General features: G+C 36.8%; 1 protein-coding gene across 1 annotated transcript; it reads left to right on the forward strand.

Moving 5' to 3' along the window:
- The first annotated feature begins 13,621 nt into the window (after positions 1 to 13,621).
- Spink1 (serine peptidase inhibitor Kazal type 1) lies at positions 13,622 to 20,420 on the forward strand. Its single transcript, XM_004854363.2, has 4 exons — positions 13,622 to 13,972; positions 15,672 to 15,703; positions 16,996 to 17,102; positions 20,307 to 20,420. The coding sequence occupies exons 1-4, from the start codon at positions 13,918 to 13,920 to the stop codon at positions 20,350 to 20,352; spliced, it is 240 nt and encodes a 79-aa protein (XP_004854420.1). The 5' UTR covers positions 13,622 to 13,917; the 3' UTR covers positions 20,353 to 20,420.
- The last annotated feature ends 457 nt before the right edge of the window (positions 20,421 to 20,877 follow it).

The following is a 20,877-nucleotide window of genomic DNA, read 5'->3' on the forward strand; positions in this document are numbered from 1 at the left end:
GCTCTTCCAGTGGAGAAGTTCCTTCACCTCTCTGGGGTCAGTTTTATCAACTATTTTATAGTTGGGCTAATAAAACCTTCTTCCTTATGGGGTATTATGAGGAAATGAGTTAACGTGAACAAAAAGGCTTATAAAAGTTAGTATCTCAGAAGGAGCATTCACCACATGTTAAATTTTATTATTTCATTACCTTGTCTGAACGTGCTTTTAATTTTCCAGTTTCCTATCCAAAACCTCAATCACAGCAGCCATCAGCACTAGGTTCATAAACATTACTTCTTAATTTTTTATTTTGAATTGTGTTTGAGAGTTTTTATTTATAATTTCTCTTTAAAGAATTCCATATTTCTTTGGTTTGCACACAAAACAGAAGAGTGGTGTGGATAATCATCAGATCCATTAAACAAATTGTGAAGGGTTTTTTGTAGAAGGTTTTTAATTTGAAACAATTTCACACTTTCAGGAAAGACCTAAAGTAAAGCACAAAGAAATTTTTTTCAGAACCATTGAAGAATAAAGTGGTTTCAAATGTGCTGTCATTCACAAGTACATTAGTGTGCAATAAAGTATTCTTTTTTTTTTCAATAAAGTATTCTTAATGCCTCATGTATACGTTAATGCTGATTAACTGAGATGATGTATGTGGAAGCCTTTGGTTTACAGTAGGGTAATATACTAAAAAAAATTATGGCTGTCATTCCATCAAGTCTGGAAAAATTCAGGATTCAGACCTTGATTGCCAGAACAGGGAACTGAAAAACAATCATAGACCCAATGTCAATATTTTTTCTTTTTAAAGTAATGTGAATAATGGTTCCAGTCTCAGAAATCATTTCAAATGCCACAGCTTCTAAAACCACAGTTGCAAAAATCTACTGAAATTATTCAAATATGCCTTCACAATCAGAAAAAAAAGAATTTGATTTTATAGGTTATTAGTCAGAATCAACACATTTTATTTAGACTCAACACTTTGAGAGCATTTGTAACCTCATTTATTTATGTTGAATTAAAAAATACTTTGTTTCTTAATGACTTGAAACAAGGGCAGTATATTTTTTCTAATGATTCTTTGAGATGATATTGTTCTTCGTCCTCTTCATTGACAAACACCAAGACTGGGGTGACTGCAGAGATGAAATATTGGCATTTGTGGTTAAGTTTGGTAGGAGCTTACTGGGGCTGTTTTCAGGGGGAATTGGTATTCCATGAGTTCTATGAAAGTGCGTTCCAAAATATTAAAATTGAAACTGTAGATGTCCTAAAGCTTAGCCTCAAAAAATACATGGCATCTCTTCTGTCACATTCTATTATTCAAGTCAAACAATAGGAGCATACCAGATTTGAGAGGAGAGGAAATGGAGAACACTCCTTAGTGGGAGGAAATGCAAAGAATCTGTAGCCATATTTAGTCCAAAACAAACCATACTAAGAAGGGTGACCAGAATTTCACAGGGTCACATGAGACACAATTAATGAATTTTGAAACACTGGCTTGGAGATAAAGTGAAATAAGCATCATCTAAGTTATTGCTCAAATATTCAGGGAGCTATCACAATGAGGCAAATTTGATTTAGAGTACAATTTGAGGTTTTAGAAATGTGATCATATCAAATTTGCCATCAAAAAGTTCTTTAATAGATGAGCGGGTGTATTAGGTCATCTTCATTACTTTTTCCAATCCTGCCATAACTTGACCTCAGCAGCCAGCTTCTTTAGCCTGAGACTTAATTCAAGAAAGTACTCAAGACAGCAACAAACTAAAAAACTACTTTAAAATGGATAAAGCTTCTTGAATATCATTTGAGACTTTTATCAAACAAAAAAGTTTCTCACTCAGTAAATGTTGATGCACAAATTTCCCCCATGAGTCTTGATGTTTTTAAGGTTTTAATTATTAAATAAATGATGGTATAATAATTTAAGTCAAATGGAAAATTAGTTGATCTTCAGTACAAATTAAATTATTCATAGCATACCTATAAATCCATCTATTCAAGAGTCTGAAGTAGAAGTAAAAGTAATCCAGCTACTCAAGAGTGTGAAGAAGTAGAAGTAGAAGTAGAAGTAGAAGTAGAAGTGGAAGTAGAAGTAGAAGTTCAATGCCAGCTTGGACAACTTAGCAAAACCTTGTCTCAAAATAGAAAATGATAGCTAGGTATGGTAGTACATGCTTGTAATCCTAGCACTTAGGAAGCTGAGGCAGAAGAATCATGAGTTCAAGTTCCTGGGCTCTAAAGTGTGTTCGGCCTGAACTACATAATGAGATCCCATCTCAAAAAATGTGTATAAATCCAATATTGTTGATACAATAACTTTCAATGCTTCTACAATATTTTAAAGAGTGACATTATCACAGGTCCTGCCATCAAGGACTTTCAGCTTGATAGCCTGGATTAGGTTATGTGTGATATTCCTTCAGCTTCATTTCTTCTTTTTTTTTTTTTTTTTTGAGTAAAATAAGTAGTCCAAATCTTGAGAAACAGTAAAGGTTTGAAAAATATGTCGAGCAAAAATGTACTCAAAGTGATACACTAACGCTCTCTTGTGTCTATATCGGAGATTGCACTACACTTTGTCTACAAAACACAATAAAGCAAAACATAGCAGACAATAGGTTAAAGTGATTACCTTTTTTTGTAGCAGGTCTTGTGCTAGAGGAAAATAAAGAATTGGAGAGTTTTTAAAAAGTGGATGTAAGGGAGAGGAAATTTTTTCTAGTTTTTTGTTGTTATTTTGTTTAGGGTTTTTTGTGGGTTTCTTTCTTTTGTTGTTCTTATTTTATTTTGTTTTTCTTTGAGAGGATAAGCCAGCAAAAAATAAACAGTATCTTAAATGTACCAGAAGGATTAGAAACAGAGATATGTGGAGTGGGAGGAGGCACAGAGCGAGAACAGAGTAATGAAAACGGCTGATGGACCTGCAAGACCTGGAAGGTTCAAATGCTCAGCGAATTTTCTAGCAGCCCCTAGGTCGTCAGCAGTGCAGGGCACCATCAGAGGCATTCTGTCGTGCCAGGATCGTGATAAATAAGCAAACATCGCAGTGAACACAGGCTGTATAAATACTCAGTCCTCCCTGTGCTCCCTAGCCTGTGGGTGCCAACTCCAGCACTTCAAGATACTATCAATAATTGTGGAAGGCATGTAGTAAGGACAGAGTTAAATGTAAATCCCTGGCAGCAACTTGGAAATCAGCACTAATAATAGGAGGCAAGATCACATCAGGATGCAGAAGAGCGGTGATTATCACCTCCTCTCCCCACAAACAGAGGTGTTCCAAATCCCTCCGCAGGGATGCCGCTGCGATACAGGGAGCAAGGTAATGCCTCAAATGGTCTTACCCAGCACTTAGATTCATTTTCTCTCTCTCCCTCTCTCCTCTCCTCTCTCTCTCTCTCAGCAGTACTGCGGATGGATCCCAGGGTCTTCTACATTCCCAGCCCTCTTGCATTTTAAAAAAAAATTCAAAGTCTTTTATTTTGAAGTTGTTAAATTACCAAAGCTGAGCTCAAACTTGTGATCCTCCTTTCTCAGCCTCCCAAAGTGCTGGGATTACTTACAGACATGTGCCACCACAGCCAGTTACACGGGGCTTTTAATTCATTTAATGGCTATTAGAATCAAAATTTCACACTTCATAAGCAGTATTACACTGTTAGACTGAAAAAAAGTAACTAAAAAGTTAAAAAACAAAAACAGTTTTATTAGCACGGAAATCTTAATCAGACAGCATAGTCCTGGCTTAAGAGGCTAGCACTATTTATTTGACTCCAAATATATTTTCACTTCAGTATCTATTTGAATGATTACAAAACCTGAATACCATCTACAGACACTGCACTCTCATAAAATTTTGCCCTGAAAATTCTGGCTTTTCTGATGGCCTCTTGCAGCAGATGGAAGAGGAGCCAATAGGCATCTAAGTGTTTACCAAATTGTTATGTTGTTTAAGCTTCAGTGTCAGAATTCCAGAAAAAAATACAAGGCCCCTTGGATGTGTAACCACAGCCATGTGCGACACTGTAAAGCAGGGGTCTTCAACCCCTGGGCCACAGACCAGTACCTGTGGGTGGCCTGTTAGGGACCAGCCACACAGCAGGAGGTCATGGTTCCACACCCAGCTCTATCAGCTCCAGTACAGTGAGTCTCATGAAAACAACCTCTTTGAGGTTTTGCTTTCACATGTGCAGAACAAGCTTACCACTAAAACATGCCTTATCTAGCTAACCTGAAAGTTGGAGAATTATCAAATATTATGAAGCACAGGAAAGTCCTTGTGTAAACTAAATTGGAAATTATATTAGTTCCCTTCATATTATTGAGGGGGGAATATACAGACAGAACCAAAGATCAGGCCATGAATTAAAGAAAATAAGCGGGACAAAGCTTTAAACTCTGCTTTTCTACTGTGTGACTACTGGATATTTGAATTTCAGCAATTCATTATCTCTCTAAACCTTAGTTTCTCCTTATCTGTAATAATTATAGATCTATGATGAGGAAAAAATTAAATTCAGTGTATCCATAAAATACTGGGCTTGTATTTAAGTGCTTTATTTATGATGTAGAATATATGGTAAAGAGGTAGCACTGTGGATGGTATAGGATATGTGATTGAAAACATAGCTAACTACCTGAATATGAAAAGAAGAGGAAGGAAAAGAGGAGAACAGGAGCAGAGCACCACTGAGGGAAAATCCATACTAAAGCAGAGGAATGAAAGCTATCTGTAGTTTTCAACTGAAGGAAAGTGATAAGAATTTAAGTTGAATGTCTGCCAAAGTAACTTGGCTATTTTTACAGTGGCATGAAGGACATGTGTGCTGTCACTACTGACCGTGGAGAATCTCATACATATACTGGACTATTAGAATGACTCATTGGAGAGGTTAAAATCTACAACATCTTCTCCAGAATAGTCTATTCAGTGACTCTCTCCCTAGGCTTGGTTGGCCATGGTCTTGTCTTCAGATAACTGATTTCCACATATCCTATGGTCAACATAGCATGGTACCTTCACCTGGCCATAGCTAACTTCATAATCATCTCACTGCCTCTCCAGCTCTCATAGAGGCTCAGCTTTCATCTGACTCTTTGGCCAGGTCCTCTATAAGCTCAATAGTATCTCATTAATTCTTAACTTTCTGGTCACTGTCTTCCTTCTGACCCTCATCTCCATGGGCAACTGTATTATAATCCTTTGATCAATGTCCTCCAACAGTGACTATACACCAGCTAAAGCTGGTGGACGAGCCTCGGGAGCCTGGATTTGGTCAGTCTCCTTCTCAGCTTCCTTGTTCTTTAAGGAAATGATTGTGGGAGAAGGGATCACCTTTTATTTCAAGCAGTATGACCTGTGCAATGAAACTCAAAGGAGTTACAAAATGTGGATTTAAAAAAAAGTCATTCTGGGGCTGTGGATTTAGTTCTGCAGCACCACACCTGCCTTGCAAGCTCAAGGTCCTGAGTTAGATCCCTGGTACCAAAAAAAAAAAAAAATCATTCTACAGAACCAAATAACCAGTGGCTTTTTCTTTGGTTTCATTCTCCCTCTCATTGTCATCATTGGGCAGGTTCAACTAAAGTTTTTGTGTTCTGTTTTTTAATTATTCATTAAGTTTATTGGTACATTTTAGGTATACATTATGATGACATTCATCACTGGGAATTTGTACCTTTACATGATGTGTCTTGGTTCTTATTTTTTCCCCATTCTCCTGCCTTCCCTTCAACCCCCGCACCCCTCCCTATTTACAAAGACTTTGTTTCCATTTTTCCTTTTCTCATATTTACTCCTTTCCCTTCTTTCCTTTCCCTTACCCCTCCAACTTCCCCTTCCCCTTCCCCTTTTGACCTTTTCTTCCAATATATAGTAGATAGTGTGAAATGGGAAGGAAAAAATGTATAATAGATAATGTGAAATAAGTTTCTGTGTTCTTGCGGCCATAATGATTGCTTTCTTCCATTGCCGGTTGTAGTAACCCTCTGGCTAGGCTTTGCATCTTCTGAGAGGACAGACAGGACTTGAAACAGATGGCCTTGTTCATTAGCACTCTGGCCTTTATCAACTGCTTCAAAACAGTCCTCTGTGTCTTCATTGAATATGATTTTCAGGAACTCTTGTTTCACTCTCTGCCAGCTGACTTGGAAAGAACACTTACTAAGGAGCCAGACATACCAGAATCCCCGTTCTTGAACAGAGTGAGTGGTTCTTTATATTATAACCCAATTTCCCACTCCATTTGATCGCAACTCATTCCATCTTCCTAGAAAGTCTATAGGAATCCAAAATCCAACTGAATTTAAGAGAATAAATCACAATTTGCAAGCTGGCTCAAGATTCTGGACCTTGTTTAGGAACAGAAGCAAAAAACTAATGAGGTCTTGTTCTAAAACAAGAAAGACATGTAACAGCTCACCAATACTCATGAAAGAAAAAGATAGGGATCCTGAGGCAGAACTGGTCATAAAGTAAGATCAGAGCCTGCAGCAGTGCTTTAATGCTGGAGTCTAGAGCTTTGATAGGCAATTGCTTAAATTTTGTCTATGCAAGGCCAAATTTGGACATAGCATCAGGAAAAATTTGGTGGAGATGAGCTAGCTTGATGGTAAAATTTCAGGAGGTAGCTGAAACTCTTCAAGGTCCTTTTGATGATTTGATACTAATGTGATACCTTTGAACCAAGGAAGGTGAGAAGATAGGTCTAATACTCTGTTATACACTAGGTGCTTAGTAAATGTTTAATGAAGAAAAGAGCAAGGGAAGAAAATTAGCATAATCTCAGTCATCACCAATATTGTAAAGAACTTCTAGTTTGAAACATAGGTTCAAAACCTCAGCAAATGGGTGTGTACACACACTTTTATCAATCTTTATAAATGTGAGAATGGTAAAGCTGCCCTTCTTTTGCCCACAGAGGAGTAAGTCCTTGCATCATGTGTATGCTCCTGGTACTAAGCCCAGACGCTACAAAAGTACTTAACAAAAGAAGAGTAGCAAGGATTCATTTTCTCTCTAAATTTAAGGCTCTTTTATAGGGAACAGAGAAAGAGGATGTTACCAGAATCCCTGCAGTGAGTCCTGGTCTCCTGTGAGCCACAACAGCACAAGGCAAATTAATGAATAAAGACAGGAAACGAGACTTAGAGAAAAAGGTGAGCTTTGGGCCTGATCAATGCTACTCTGGGCAGCAAAGATGAAGGCACTTGAGTTTGCCACACCTTTATTCAGTTCATCAAGATAAACTCAGAGGGAAGCAATAATCCTAGGACAATGAGGAACTTATGCTAATGAAGATCCCAGGTCAATGAAAAATTTACGTTGATTAGGAATTTGTCCCTCCACAGGTGAAACCTTTCTCTTACTACTTGGTTCTCAGAGTTCCAGATGTTTTCAGCTGATGTAATCCTGCCCTTGAATACCACAGCATCATGGGATCATTGAGGTTGAGCTGAGACCAGAGACAAAAATGGAGTTATGTTTCCACATGTGATAGCCAGCTCAAGGGCAAGGTGACATAATTAATACTTTAATTATGAAATGATTTCTCTCCAAAATTTATCTAGAATTGCTCCCAACACTCTTTGATAGTTTCAACTTTCCACTTCCCAGACTCACTGCTAACACTAATGAATATAGTAATAGCTATCTGGCTGCCTGAATTACAAAAATGGAGTCACAACACCTTCCATCTCACACAACAAGTAGAAAAGGAATCATCTCCTTTTCTTGTCCTAGCCCATAAATAAATGGACAGGGCAGTCTACTACATTTATAGGATCTACAGAGCTGATCAGAAGAGAAAGCCTGGGCACCACAAGCACAAAGATTTATAGGTCTATACAGTATCAGAATACCAGGATTTGATCTTTTTTTAATCACCAGAATTCTGATATGCTATGTGACTCTCAAATGACCAGTGATGTTGGACATTTTTCACTTATTTATTTGCCATTTCTACTTCTTCACCTGAGAAGAGACTATTCATTTCAGATGGCCATTTTTGGACTGGGAGTTTAAATTATTACTGGGAGTCTATTATTTTGAGTTCTTTATGTATTCTAGACATTAGTCCTTTGTCTGATGAACGGATGGCAAATTTTTTTTCCCCTCTCTCTGAGTTTTCTTTTCACTATGTTAGTAATGTCTTTTGCTATGCAAAACCTTTTTAATAAGATGAGATCCCCATTCTTGATTCTTTGTAATACTTCCTGTGCAATCCAGGTTTTGTTCATAGAGCATTTGCCTACACCTATGTCTTCAAGAGTGCTACCTATTCTATCTTCCAGCAGATTTAGTATTTTAATACTTAGATCTTTGATCCATTTAGATTTTAGTTTAGTGGATGATGAGAGATACGGGTCTAGTTTTAATCTTTAGTGTGTAGAAAGCCTGTTTTTCCAGGATCATTTATTAAAGAGGCTATCTTTCCTCCAGTGAGGTTGTTTGGCTCCTTTGTTAAAGATGAAGTGGTTGAGTGTATCTGGAGTTGTTTCTGCATCATCTAATTGGTTCCCCTGATCATCGGTAGATTCATTCTGTCATTAATCAGTAGCAAAGAAAAGTCAACATGAAGTGACAACTGCCTTTTATTATGCACAAAGATCAACACAGGTAGGACATTTGTGTGGGGACAGTGGGTGGCAGAAGGGGCAAACAGGTGTCATATAGAGAACGAAAGCACATTAAATAAAAAGTCCAATATGCCATCTTAGTGAGGAGAGACAAGGAAATAGGGTCCAGAAACTGACCCCAAAATGGTATGGCCAAATAGTCTTCAACACATTCATTGCAATGGAAGAAAAATATTTTCAGTCATTTAAAATGAGTTGGCCATCCACAAATCCATGTTAAAAATTTAATCTTAATACCTATTTACATCATCCACAAAATTAATCAAGTGGAGTGTAGATCTTCTAGAATTTTATGGGCTTTCTTCATGATCTTGGGGACAGGCAAAGTTTATGTTTTCATAAACAGATTACATAAATCACTAACAATGAAAGAAAAATTGCTAAATTAGACTCAGTTAATATTAAAAACTTTTGTTCTTCAGAAGTTATTATAAAGAGGATGAGATAGAAGATACTATACAAGTATATTATACTTGGATTCTGAGACAAGTATCAGTAGAAGTTACTTGTAATACATATATCTAAGCAAATTAGCAAAATAAAGAGAACTTCACAAACATCAGACACGTTGTTAATGACAGTGTTAAATTAAGATTCCTGCCTTCTGAAGTCTAAGCCAGTGTTTCAATTATGTCATCCAATTCAGTTTTGAATAAGTTCAATTTAATCTCTGTGACTAGGAATAAGAAAGCTCTGTGCCTCATTTTCCTTATTTATGAAATGAGAATAATAATGCTATAGGGATTAAAATGACGGAAATAAAATACCACAGTAGCTGATACATACATCTTTTTTAAAAGTTCAGCCACAGTGGTTATGGTTATAGTGATTATGATGATGTAATTAATAAAATAATTATTATGTGATAGCTTTACAAGCTGCCATGAGAAACAAGAAAGGGGAAAAGGCATTATTAACTGAATGAAGCACTAGAGATAGCTTAGCTAAGCTTCAGAGGACTAGCACAGTCAAAGCCATTGGGCCTGGTTGCAAAGTAAGCCATGAAAGGGAAAGAAGGAGTGATTTAAGAAAAGTCAAGAAGTTCCCTAAATAACAAAACAGCAAAGAATTAAGATGCAACTATGTCAGAGGTCTTCAAGTACCAGGCTAAATATTACAGGATCTGTACCTCTAGTTTCCATCACTTTTCTTACTAGGCAAACCATGGCCACCAGATGTGGAAATCAACAGGTGCCTACACAACTTCCCCATTCCGGTAAGTTTTATCAGCACCCATTTAGAGAAGTTCTATAAAGTTTTGTCATTATTCTTTACTCAAGTGAATAATTAGTCCTTGAATCAGAAAAGAGTAGGCCACAACATACTTGCTTGAGTCCATAATGATAGACATAATATGTACATAGATTTGTACATGAAGAGAAAGAAAGGGGAGAGATTTACACAATACTAGGTGGTATAAAAACACTAATATGACTAATAGTTTAGCAAAGTAGCAAGATTGCTTTAGTCAGTGCCTATCCCATCCTCCAGACAAACAATATTTATTCTTTCAAACACTGATCAGATGAAGCCTAAATGTACTATCCATTGTTAAAATTCATGGAAGGGGGGTTATATTATTACTAGCTAGCAATTACAATTCTAAGTGAAGTGGGTAGTGATATCTTTGCATAATATTGATTTACTATTTCCAGGTTTATTCTTATACCAAACAAACACAAAATTATGTACTTTTATTTTTACTTGAGAAAATTGCTGTCTCCAAAGGGCCATTTGCTATCACAATTTTAGGGCTAATTTGTAACTAGAACTATAGCTTGTATTATAGTGATTTTAAAAACAAGATTGTGGGCACTCATAGTTATGACAGTAGTGAAACGTATTGAGTTGTCACCCACAAGTCTATGCCACGTTTCTTAACAATTGTGTTTGTCTGTTCACATATATACATCTGCTATTAGGCCATAGCAGGAAATTTGTTTTTTTACTTTACTTTTATAGTCAAATTTTTAAAAACAGCTATTTGATAGAAAGACTTGAGGCTTTGGCATCCAGCAGGCCTGAATCTGAATGCTATTCCCACTACTACTATCATCTAACAACTTTCTGCAACAAGATCCCAGCCAACTTGCTCTCATATGCTGCATGCACAAAGCAACCTTTTTCTCAAATACAAACTCTCCTTAATGGTGGCAATGGGAACTTATTGCTGACAAGAAAACTACTATGTAAATAATGATTTGAGGTGAAAAAAAGGAACTTCACTGACTTAACCAATATCTGTCATTACTTAGACTAACTAAACTCCGTGAAGATGGACATCATAATTTCCCCAGCACTCAGTAGAGAGATTTGAGATAGTAGATACTCAATAAATATTTAGATTACAATAATTGAGTGAATAAAAGGCTGAATTAAATAAATGACAACCCTGTGGGAGATACCTAGAGCATGGAGATAAAGATGGCATAAAATTTGCTCTATAAGAAAATCAGTATATATTTTATTACTGAATTTATGTTTATGGCAAATATTTATCTAGTATCCAGTATATTCCAAGCACTTTGCTAGGTACTGTAGTAAACAAAACAATCACATTTGTTCACTAAAGGTGGAGAAATGTTATAAATAGTCACATAAATAGTGATAGGATTAAAATCATGTTAATTACCATGAAGTACTGGTATCACAAAATCATACAATAATAGGGCTAATTTACTGAAGAAAGAAGTAAAGGAAAACTCAACAAATAAATTAAAACAAAACAATTTTGTAAGAAACCACCATTTAATTCTTAAAGGTTAAAAGGTTTTTTATTTTCTGTCATAGTAAGGGGGAAAAAAGAATGGCCAATATATCTTGGTAGATCAAGCAAGGAGGAAGCTGGTAGGAAATAAGACATAGAAAGGGATCAAGTCATGTAGACCCCCACATCAAACCCTCCCTAGGGATTTTTAACCATGGAAAACTGGAGAGTGATATTGTCATATTTGCATTTTATAAAGATTGCTTGCATGTTCTAAGGATAGAGATTTAAGGAAAAACAAAAGGTGTTAGGAAAACAAGGAAATAGGGCAAAGTCAAGAGGAAATCCTAATATTGGCAACATCTTAGACATAAATCCAAAAGAAAACCTGGTAACACATGAAGTGTAGAAGACAATGAACTGTAGGGAAAGAGAAGCATCAAAGTGAGCACTTAGGATTTGCCTTCAACAGTCAGCTAGAGAGAAAAGAGCCACTGTGGAAAATGAAGAGAAAAATATTGATGGTGGTGAATGATCAATATAGTAGTAGATTTGAAGTGCCTATAGGGTGTCTCAGTGAAGATGTCAAGAAAGCCGTTAACACTCTCCAAGATTCTCCCCAAGTATGACACAAAGCCTTCACTGTGCCCTGCACACCCCTTCATGATCCAGGCCCTTGCTCTTTTCTTGTCTCATCTCCTGGTTTTTTCTCTGTCACTTTGCTACAACCAGAATGGCAACCTGAGTGTTTCTTGAACATCTCAGGCTTCTTTCTGCCTCAGAACCTTCACATTTGCCGTTCTCTCTCTGGAATATACTTTCTGGGGTATTTCCATGGCTCCGTTCCTCACTTCCTTCTGTTTGAAATTTCACTTAATCAATAACTTCCCTGACTTCTCTATCATAAATCCCTGCCAAGCTGGCCCTTTTCTTTCCTTTTCTCTATAATATTTTTCACAATCTGACTTTTTAAATCATTTATTATTTTTGTTGTTTGTCTTCCTTAACTAAAATGCAAAAAGCCCCACAAAGATATGGGCTTTGTCATTTTTATTTACTGGAAAGAGCGCATTCATTAGCAGATGCCAAAACCTGGTTCAGATCTGAGTTTTTACCCTACTTAGGAGCTAATAGGTCAGCTTGCTACACCTTAATGGATGCTGACTAAAGACACTTACCCCTGGATGGAGACAAGGAATTTTAATTACTTTGTAGCACTTGCCAGGATCTCAGTATTTATTCTGGTTTCCCAAACTCCAGTTTTCACAAGACAGCATGAAGAAGGTCAAGTGGCAGTTGCATGAAAAATGAAATGCATTATGAGAAAAGGAAGTCAAACTTTATAAATTTCCCAGATCTTTTTACCAGGGCAATAAACCCACATAAGTTTTGCTCTGGAAAATGTTGTTTTTATTATGCTAGACAGTAAAAAGAAAATTCTGCCCTTTGTACCAGACAAAAACTTTATGTTATTTGCCAAGGCCATTTGTTACATAAACCCCTGGAAAATGATAGTCTGAAACAAAGGTCATGGATACCTCTACTCTCAAGGCCTGCAGAAATGTGAAACAGAATGGAGAATTGTGTCCTGGCAGCACATACCCCATACTCAGTACACAGCTTTGAATGAAATATCAAATCTTTTCTGGGGGGGAGGAAAGTACTGGGAATCGAACACAGGACCTTGAGCTTGTGAGGCAGGCGCGGTGTCACTGAGCTAAATCCTGGCCCTATCAAATCTTTTTGTTGTTTTTTGGTTTTGTTTTACAAAAATATTTTTTCAATTTTTATTTTGTAGTAATACGTTTTGCCATGGGTAATGACTAGATTCCTTCTGAGAAGTTTGTACGTGCACGTAACACATTTTAATTCTTTTTTCATCTGCTTTCCCTCCCCTGCCTCTCTTCCGCCTCCATCTCTGGGTTCTCTTCCCTTCTGCAGAAGATCTATGCCCCTATTTCCTATGATCTATTTTTTATTTTGTTCTTTACATTTTGGGTTTCTCACATAAAAGAAACCATGTAATATTTAAGCTTGTGTGTCTGACTTATTTCACTTAACATTATGATCTCAAGACACATCCATTTTCCTCTGAGTAGCTCAAGTTTATCCTTCTTCATAACAGAGTAGTGCCTTTTGTGCCCTGGCATGCACTTGCTAGAACCATGTTCCTGAACAACTGGTATATTCAGGCACATCCACAACTACAGAGTAGATGGGATCTTTGACTTCATCTTGCAGATAAGAAAACAGGGGTTCAAGGAGGGAAAGACTTTCCTATAATTAAGGAGGAAGTTAGAGATCCAGCTAACTAGCTAACCACCAGGACTTTCCCTGCTAAGATTTGGGGCCCACCCTCCCCTTTCACCTTTCTTACCCAGATGGCATTCTCTAATCCTGGAGGCCAGGCCACCACACAGAGTCAATCAATAACCAGGGGCTCCTGCGACACAGCGTGGCAGGTGGAGCCTGTGCTGCCATCTGCCTATATAACCCTCCAGTCCCAGGGTTCTCAAAAGAAGTGATAGCTTCAGGCCAGTTTTCAACTGACCTCTGGACACAGAACTTCAGCCATGAAGATAACAAGAGTCTTCCTTCTTAGTGTCTTGGCCTTGCTCAGTTTATCTGGTAAGTGTCTTTACATATTTTTAAAATTTGAGCAAAACTTTTTTGACTTGTTGGTTTGCTAAACACATTACCTCCTGCAAATTTGGCATATTCTAGTCTTAGCTGAGACTAGCTAGTCTTAGTTCGTCTTTTGCTCCCAATGAGATGAAATAAAATCAATAGATCAAAATTATAAAAAGAAGATTTTTTTGACATAAATTGAGGAAAACAATTCTAGTGAGAAGTTTCTGCAGGAAGAAAGGTTTTTGTCAGGATGACCCTTTGTCAAGGATATGGTAGAGGAAAAAAAGTAGGGATAGATCAGTCTTAAATACCATTCTAGGGCTCACTTCCACGGGACATGTGCTAAAATTAAATAACACTCTAACTCTATAAATGCTTAGAGTTATTTACAAGCTTTAAATTCTCATAGATTTGCATAACAGACAATGATGGCATAACAACAACAGTTACTCGCTAAAAGAGGAATAGTTTGACTGATTAAAAAATTTCTTTCTTTGATCTCCAAAATGTTTCAAGGTATATTTTCCTTCTGCTTGAATAGATGGTGTGCCTAAGTTCCTGAAGTGCATCTGGGAAATGTTGGGAGACAACTCTGAACCCACAAGATTTAGACCAGTTTTGTTCTTATTATTGAAAATGATTAACATTTTCAACCTGATCTTCAATGTCATAGAAGGTTTTGAGAGCTAAATCAGCACTTTGCTGAGAAGAATATCATTTGTTGTATTTGCTAAATATTTATGGAAGCAAAGGTCCCCTTTCCCCTCCACATGAATATTAATTAATACAAAGAGATGCTTGTAGTGAGCACCTGCTTATCAACTTTTGGAGTAATTTAGATTCTGAAATCCAGTGGGACCCCACAACTTCAGGCTGTGACTATTCCAGGAAATCTCCATGCCCTGAGAGGCTACTGACATCAAAATTAAATCTCACCAACATTTCCTCCTTTGGGTGCTATCAGATCATTTTCCTTTCCCTTCGGTGAACTCATGCAGTTACCATTCCCTGTGCGATGCCAGCAAGACCAACTGTGTCTATTTTGATTATTTGTAAATTCAAGAACTGTGACTGGGCCTATGGTCACTCAGTGTCATACAACTGTGGGAAAAAGCTCTTTGAAAACTGATGGTGAGTTGGCAAAAACCTCCACTTTAAACATTACTTACAAAAGGGGATTTACCTGAAATTGCATCAGAAAACCTAGTTGCTGCTAGTGATAACTCTTTCACAGACAACTGTGTAAATACTCCATCCCTTCATGTTGAGATCATCCCTTTAAGTTGAGATCAAGATACTTTTACTCCACTAATTGAGATATGAAAGATCTAGGGACAAGCTGTGAGAGTGTTAGTAAGCCTTCAGAAGATATTTGCTCAGTGCCTGACACACTTCGTGCAGTGAGTACATAATTTCAATGTTCAATGAAATGAATCAATTTCTCTGATGTACCAAATTATGATACTTTGTTTATAATCAAACTCGTACTTAATTTTTAAAAAGATTTTAGCAGACGAAATGAACAGAAATTGCTCAGATGTCTTCGAAAGGAGACAGAAAGAAGAAGAGGTGGGCAGTGGGAGGGACCAGCAAAGAGGTCACAGTCTTCTATGGAAACAGAAAGGTTCTCAATAAAAGTAGATCTGTCTTCTCCCACTTAGGATCCAACTTTACAAGTCTGATTTATGTTTTCTAGGCAATATTGCAGCTTATTCCAGTGGAAGAAAGGTAACGAGAGTCTTATTATTCCTTATTTCTCAGGCTGAAACTGTTTGATCTGACAAAAGTGCAGATCAGCAGTCACCTTTCAGTTTAGTCTGAAGTCAGGATGAGTAGTATGAAACCTAGGGAGGCTTAAACTGTTAAATGCAGATAGTAATAGCAATTTCCCCTGTCCTCACAGTCCTGTGCTGAAAGGGAAATCCACTGATGTATGGACGAGTTATGTGTAATTGTCTAATGCTTGGGATGAAAGAGAGTTAGTTGTAAGGATGGAAGTGGTGAGAGTGTTGGTGAATTTATGTACACTAGCACTGGCTAGTAGGAGGAGTATTTTGGGTGGAAGCTTTTTCAAGTCCACTTCCTCCTTATATCCAGTCTCGTCGCATTGGCATAAAGCCCCTAATCACCAATATGTGGCTCAATACCAACATGTGGCATCACCAACATGTGGATCATTATAATGCTCAGCAGAAAATAGTAAACTAACTTCTTCCTCTAGAGAAATATTCTAAACCCAACTTTTCCATGATTTTCTTTTTTTCCCAAAACTTAATTTTAATAAATTTGGAGATCAGAAGGGGATTACTGCTCATCACTTCTATATCGAGGGGGAGGGAGCCCAAAACTTCATAAAGAATAATTTTTTTACATGTGTGATGTGTTATGAAGATCTGTTACCATTAGGAATTTAACGTAGCTTGAGAGATGAGGTAAGATGCTTACAAGTGAGTAAGAATTATTTTGAACCATGAAAGATAAATCAGTGTTAGCAAAATATAGCCTGCAGGAAGACTGTACCAGTCGTTAGATGATTACTGGCTCTTACTGCAGTTGGGATACAGAATATGAAGATTCCAATAATGGGAAACACGTCATGCCTCTGCATGCCAAAAGGAAGACCAGTGTGACTGGACCACAGTGAAGGGACCACAGAAGAATGTGCCCTAAGTAGCAGCCAATCTGAGAGACACTAGCACCTGCAGCACTGTAAACATGAACATCAGCCCATTCATCTTACGCAAATTTCACAGTACCTTGATAGCATCGATGAAAAAATGACAATACCATTCCCATTTTGCAGATGAAATGACTTACCCATGTCACACAATTTATAAAAGGCAGCATTACCCAAATTCAGGTTCTTCTGATACTGAGTCTTAGATATTTTCTCTTGGAACACTTCATGTCATTTTCCCACTGTCCTCCCCTAGAGACATTAAAACCACTTTAGAGATTTTTGCTATAAACTCAAAGAACAGGGGACGATGGAAAGTTATTGTGTTTAATTCCATTTTTAGGCTAACTGCGATTATACAATGGATGGATGTCCCAAGATTTATGATCCTGTCTGTGGGACTGATGGTATTAGTTATGGCAATGAGTGCACACTGTGTGCCGAAAATCTGTAAGTACAAATTTTAAATCTGTAAATATAGTTTAAATGTGTTGTCATCAAATATTTATCTTATCCCTCTAATGCCCCAATCAGCATACCAAATAGCATGAATCTTACAAAGAGAGAAAAAAAAACATCTACTTTTTCAAAAAATAACTCTTGCTTTTTTATCCTTCATATATATACGTATATATGAAAACATGACTTTTAATCATTTCCATGATAAAAAACACATAATTTTAGAGTAGTCTGAATTTTTGAAAAGCCTATACACGCTTTAAAACACAATTCTTGGTGATAGCAGTGAATTTTTTTTTCAGTACTGAGGATTGAACCCAGGGATTTTCACTGATAAATCTGCAGTCAGCTCTTTCGTTTTGTTTTGTTTTGTGACAATTACTAAGTCGTTAAGTTGCATAGGCTGTGCTCAAACATGTGATCGCCTTTCCTCAGCCTCCCAGAGTGTTGCGATTACAAGTGTGTGCCACCAAGCTTGGCTAGTGATTTTTGTCTTCTAAAATCCCCTATTAGGCAAATACAAATTTTATAGATTTAGATGATCAAAACGGTACTTTTATAACAATAAATTTCCATTTTCTGAAGTGGCTGTAAGTAAATGAAGAAAATCAATACCAAGTCACCCAGAGAAACAGAAACCCACAGATTTTCTATTTCACCCAACAACTCTGCTTACCACGTGCAGAGCTTTATGTTAGTGGCCTCTGCTTCCTTTATGCTTGTGACTAAGAGAAAATAAGTATGAGCATATGTAAGATAGCTTCTTGTAACTTGTTGCAAATGCCAGCAAATAAGGTACAAGGTATTGCAGTAGAAAGAGGTGGAAAGCAGTCAAGGGGTCAGGAAAGGTTTCATGGAAAGAACACCCTAAAAACAAGGCTCTAAATTTGCGTAGCATCTATAAAGAACATTCCTGGTTAAGTAAAAGTGTGAAACTATCAAAAAATTAAATAGATTCTACAAGTGGCCTGGAAAACACTTAATTATTCTGGGATTGACTTGATATGAAAGATCTTGACTTAGGCAAATGACTCTGTAAGTTCCATTATTGCCCAGCATAAATTCCCTTCCTTAAACCCAAATCTTCTTCTTGGGCTTTTAAACCATCTCAGAAAATTCTCCAAGTTTAACAAGGTTTGTGTGGAAAAAGGTCTCCAGGGTAAGAGACCTGCGATCTGAAGTTTTAGTCCCCAAACTTTAGGTATCCTGCTTTGTGGTGGATCTGTTTCGACAATAAGAACCTTTTTATTTTTTTATTTAAATTATTTTATTGGTACATTTTTGGTATACAATACATTTACATTTATCATTGGGTGCTTGTACCTGTACATGATGTATCTTGGCTCTTATTTTTTCCCCATTCCCTGTGCTCCCTTCACCCCCTCCACCCCTCCCTATTTACAAAGACTTTGTTTACAATTTTTTCCTTTTCTCATAACTTTTCCTTCCTTTTCTTTTCTTTCCCCTTCCCCTTCCACTTCCCCTACCCCTCTGGACCTTTTCAAGGACAATAAGAACTTCTAAAAGGAATTTGAAACCAGTTGTTAATTTTCTCATGACTTGTGCTGTTGACATTAAGATCAAACATATTTCTTTCCAAGAGGAGGATAAAGCAATAGAAAAGCTTTGAGACTTGGGAAGTTTCCAAGTGCCTGGATCAAAAAGCCCAATATTTAGAGTGAATCACTGGGACAGTCTGAGCGGAGGGCTAGGACACCTGTCCCTTTGGCCTTTGAAACCTATTAGCTCCAGCTTTCTCTTTCTATTCTTTCAAACATATATAAATTTGGGAGGAACATTTGGCTGCCAGAAAATGTAACATCCGTACCTATATTTCTCAGATAAGAAAACTTAGGTCTGGAAACAAATATGACTGTCTTATATACGATGTATTTCTTAATATACTGTAGTACCTTCATTTCTATCACCCATTAAAAGTTCCAAACAAATCCATTTCATAGTAACTACAACCAGGCTCTGACCTTAAGTGTCACATTTTGAGATTAGCAGATAATATCAAATGAGTGCTTGCATATAGTAATCTCCTTAGTCATTATGTTCCTGGTAGCTATTATCAATGAGGTCTTCTTCTTTTTCTTATATATCTTCTGAGGGGATCTGTTTTGGCACATTCTTTTCTACGCATAAGCAATGTCTAACAACTTTTTGTAATGATAGGCAGGCTTTATGTCTCTGTTGTCCATTTCACAGCCACTAGCCATTAGCACTTAAATGTACTGATAAAACTGGGAAACTGAATTTTTAATATCAGTTAATTTTTAATTTAAGTTTAAGTAGCAAAATATGGGTGTTAAACATACTGAACTACAGTGAACTGCATTACAATGGAAAATAAGTCAAATTCATATGGTCTGTTTAGATGTTTATGCTTACATACATAACTGATTTGGAAATTGGTAGTATGAGTACTTAATGATTTGGGGACCAAAAATTTAGCCTCTTAAAATGAATCGATGAAGCCCATAAAATGTATGAATGTCAGATATTCTCCAGTAACAGAGAAATGGAAAAATGTAAGTTAGTATTTTCAAGAAAAATATGGGTAGAAAAGATGAAAGAGCTGTAAACAGTTTTATTAAGTTCATTTGCAGGATTTAGGGATATTTAGCTCAGAGTACTTGATAAGGGTGAAATGAGGAAAGCAGAGACAATTTTTTTTCTGGAGAGGAGGATGCTTTGAATGAGCTGGTACTATTTGGGAGGTAAGATTTCCTTTTGCAAGACTTTTGATCTGCAGTCTTCTGAAATAGCAATCAATTAGAAGGTTCAGCAATAGCCCAAGAACCACTAAAATGGAAAGCTGTTAGCTAGAGAAGTAGCATAAGTAGAATAAATGAAGTACAATAGGTAGAAGTAGAATAAATGAAGCAATAAAAGACTTCCTATTAATTCCAGGAATTCATTGCAACACCTCCTATTAGATCTATAAATTCAGTAAGAATAAATTTTTCCCCTTTCTGTTGAATCTCCAGTAAATGTAATAGTGATAAACTGATTTTTGATGAATAAGTAAATGAATGAACACATGAATGAAAGAGACAAATGAGAATGAATCTTAAACTTCTATAGTTTTAAATAAAACTGACTTTTTCCCATTGAAATTTTCCCCCATAGTAAAGTCACTTTTTGGTCAGTAAAATTTAAGTCAATTTTGCTTTTCAATTTCTTCTACAGGAAGCGCCAGGTTCCTGTCCTCATTAGAAAATCTGGGCCTTGCTGAGAACCAAGGTTCCAAAATCCCTTAAGGTTACCGGGAAGTCTGGCTGGCCTAATTGTTAAATAAAAGCATAGAATACACTTTGTTCTTTCTCAAATGTTTTTTCCTTGAATGCATGTATGATTGTACTGGGGACAGGGGACTTGGACAAGCATCAGAATAGACCAAGTTTTACCAGTATATGAATCCTGTAATTTCAAACAGAGTTTCCCTCACAGTGCCTTTTCCTTCTTCCCATTCTGAGGCCTTTGCCTCAGGATATGTGATACCAGATACCGAAAAACAGCACACAGTAGATCATGAACACATTTAATCCCACAAAGCACTGAACACTATTTTAAGAAATAGATGAAAACTTCTCAATCCAGAAACATGTTATCCAACACTTTTCACTGATTCAAATAATTGCTTTCAGTTTTCTTGAGATTTAATTAAGCATTTTTTTGCCTGGCACGGGTCTGTGTACATGGACATAATGCTTCCTTTCTGGTAGAATAGAGTTTAGTCCTTAAGTTTTATTAACCTCAG

This window comes from Heterocephalus glaber, unplaced genomic scaffold (assembly GCF_053883595.1).
Source record: "Heterocephalus glaber isolate CG9 unplaced genomic scaffold, H.glaber_assembly_v1.0 deba00001463, whole genome shotgun sequence".
NCBI classification, from domain to species: domain Eukaryota; kingdom Metazoa; phylum Chordata; class Mammalia; order Rodentia; family Bathyergidae; genus Heterocephalus; species Heterocephalus glaber.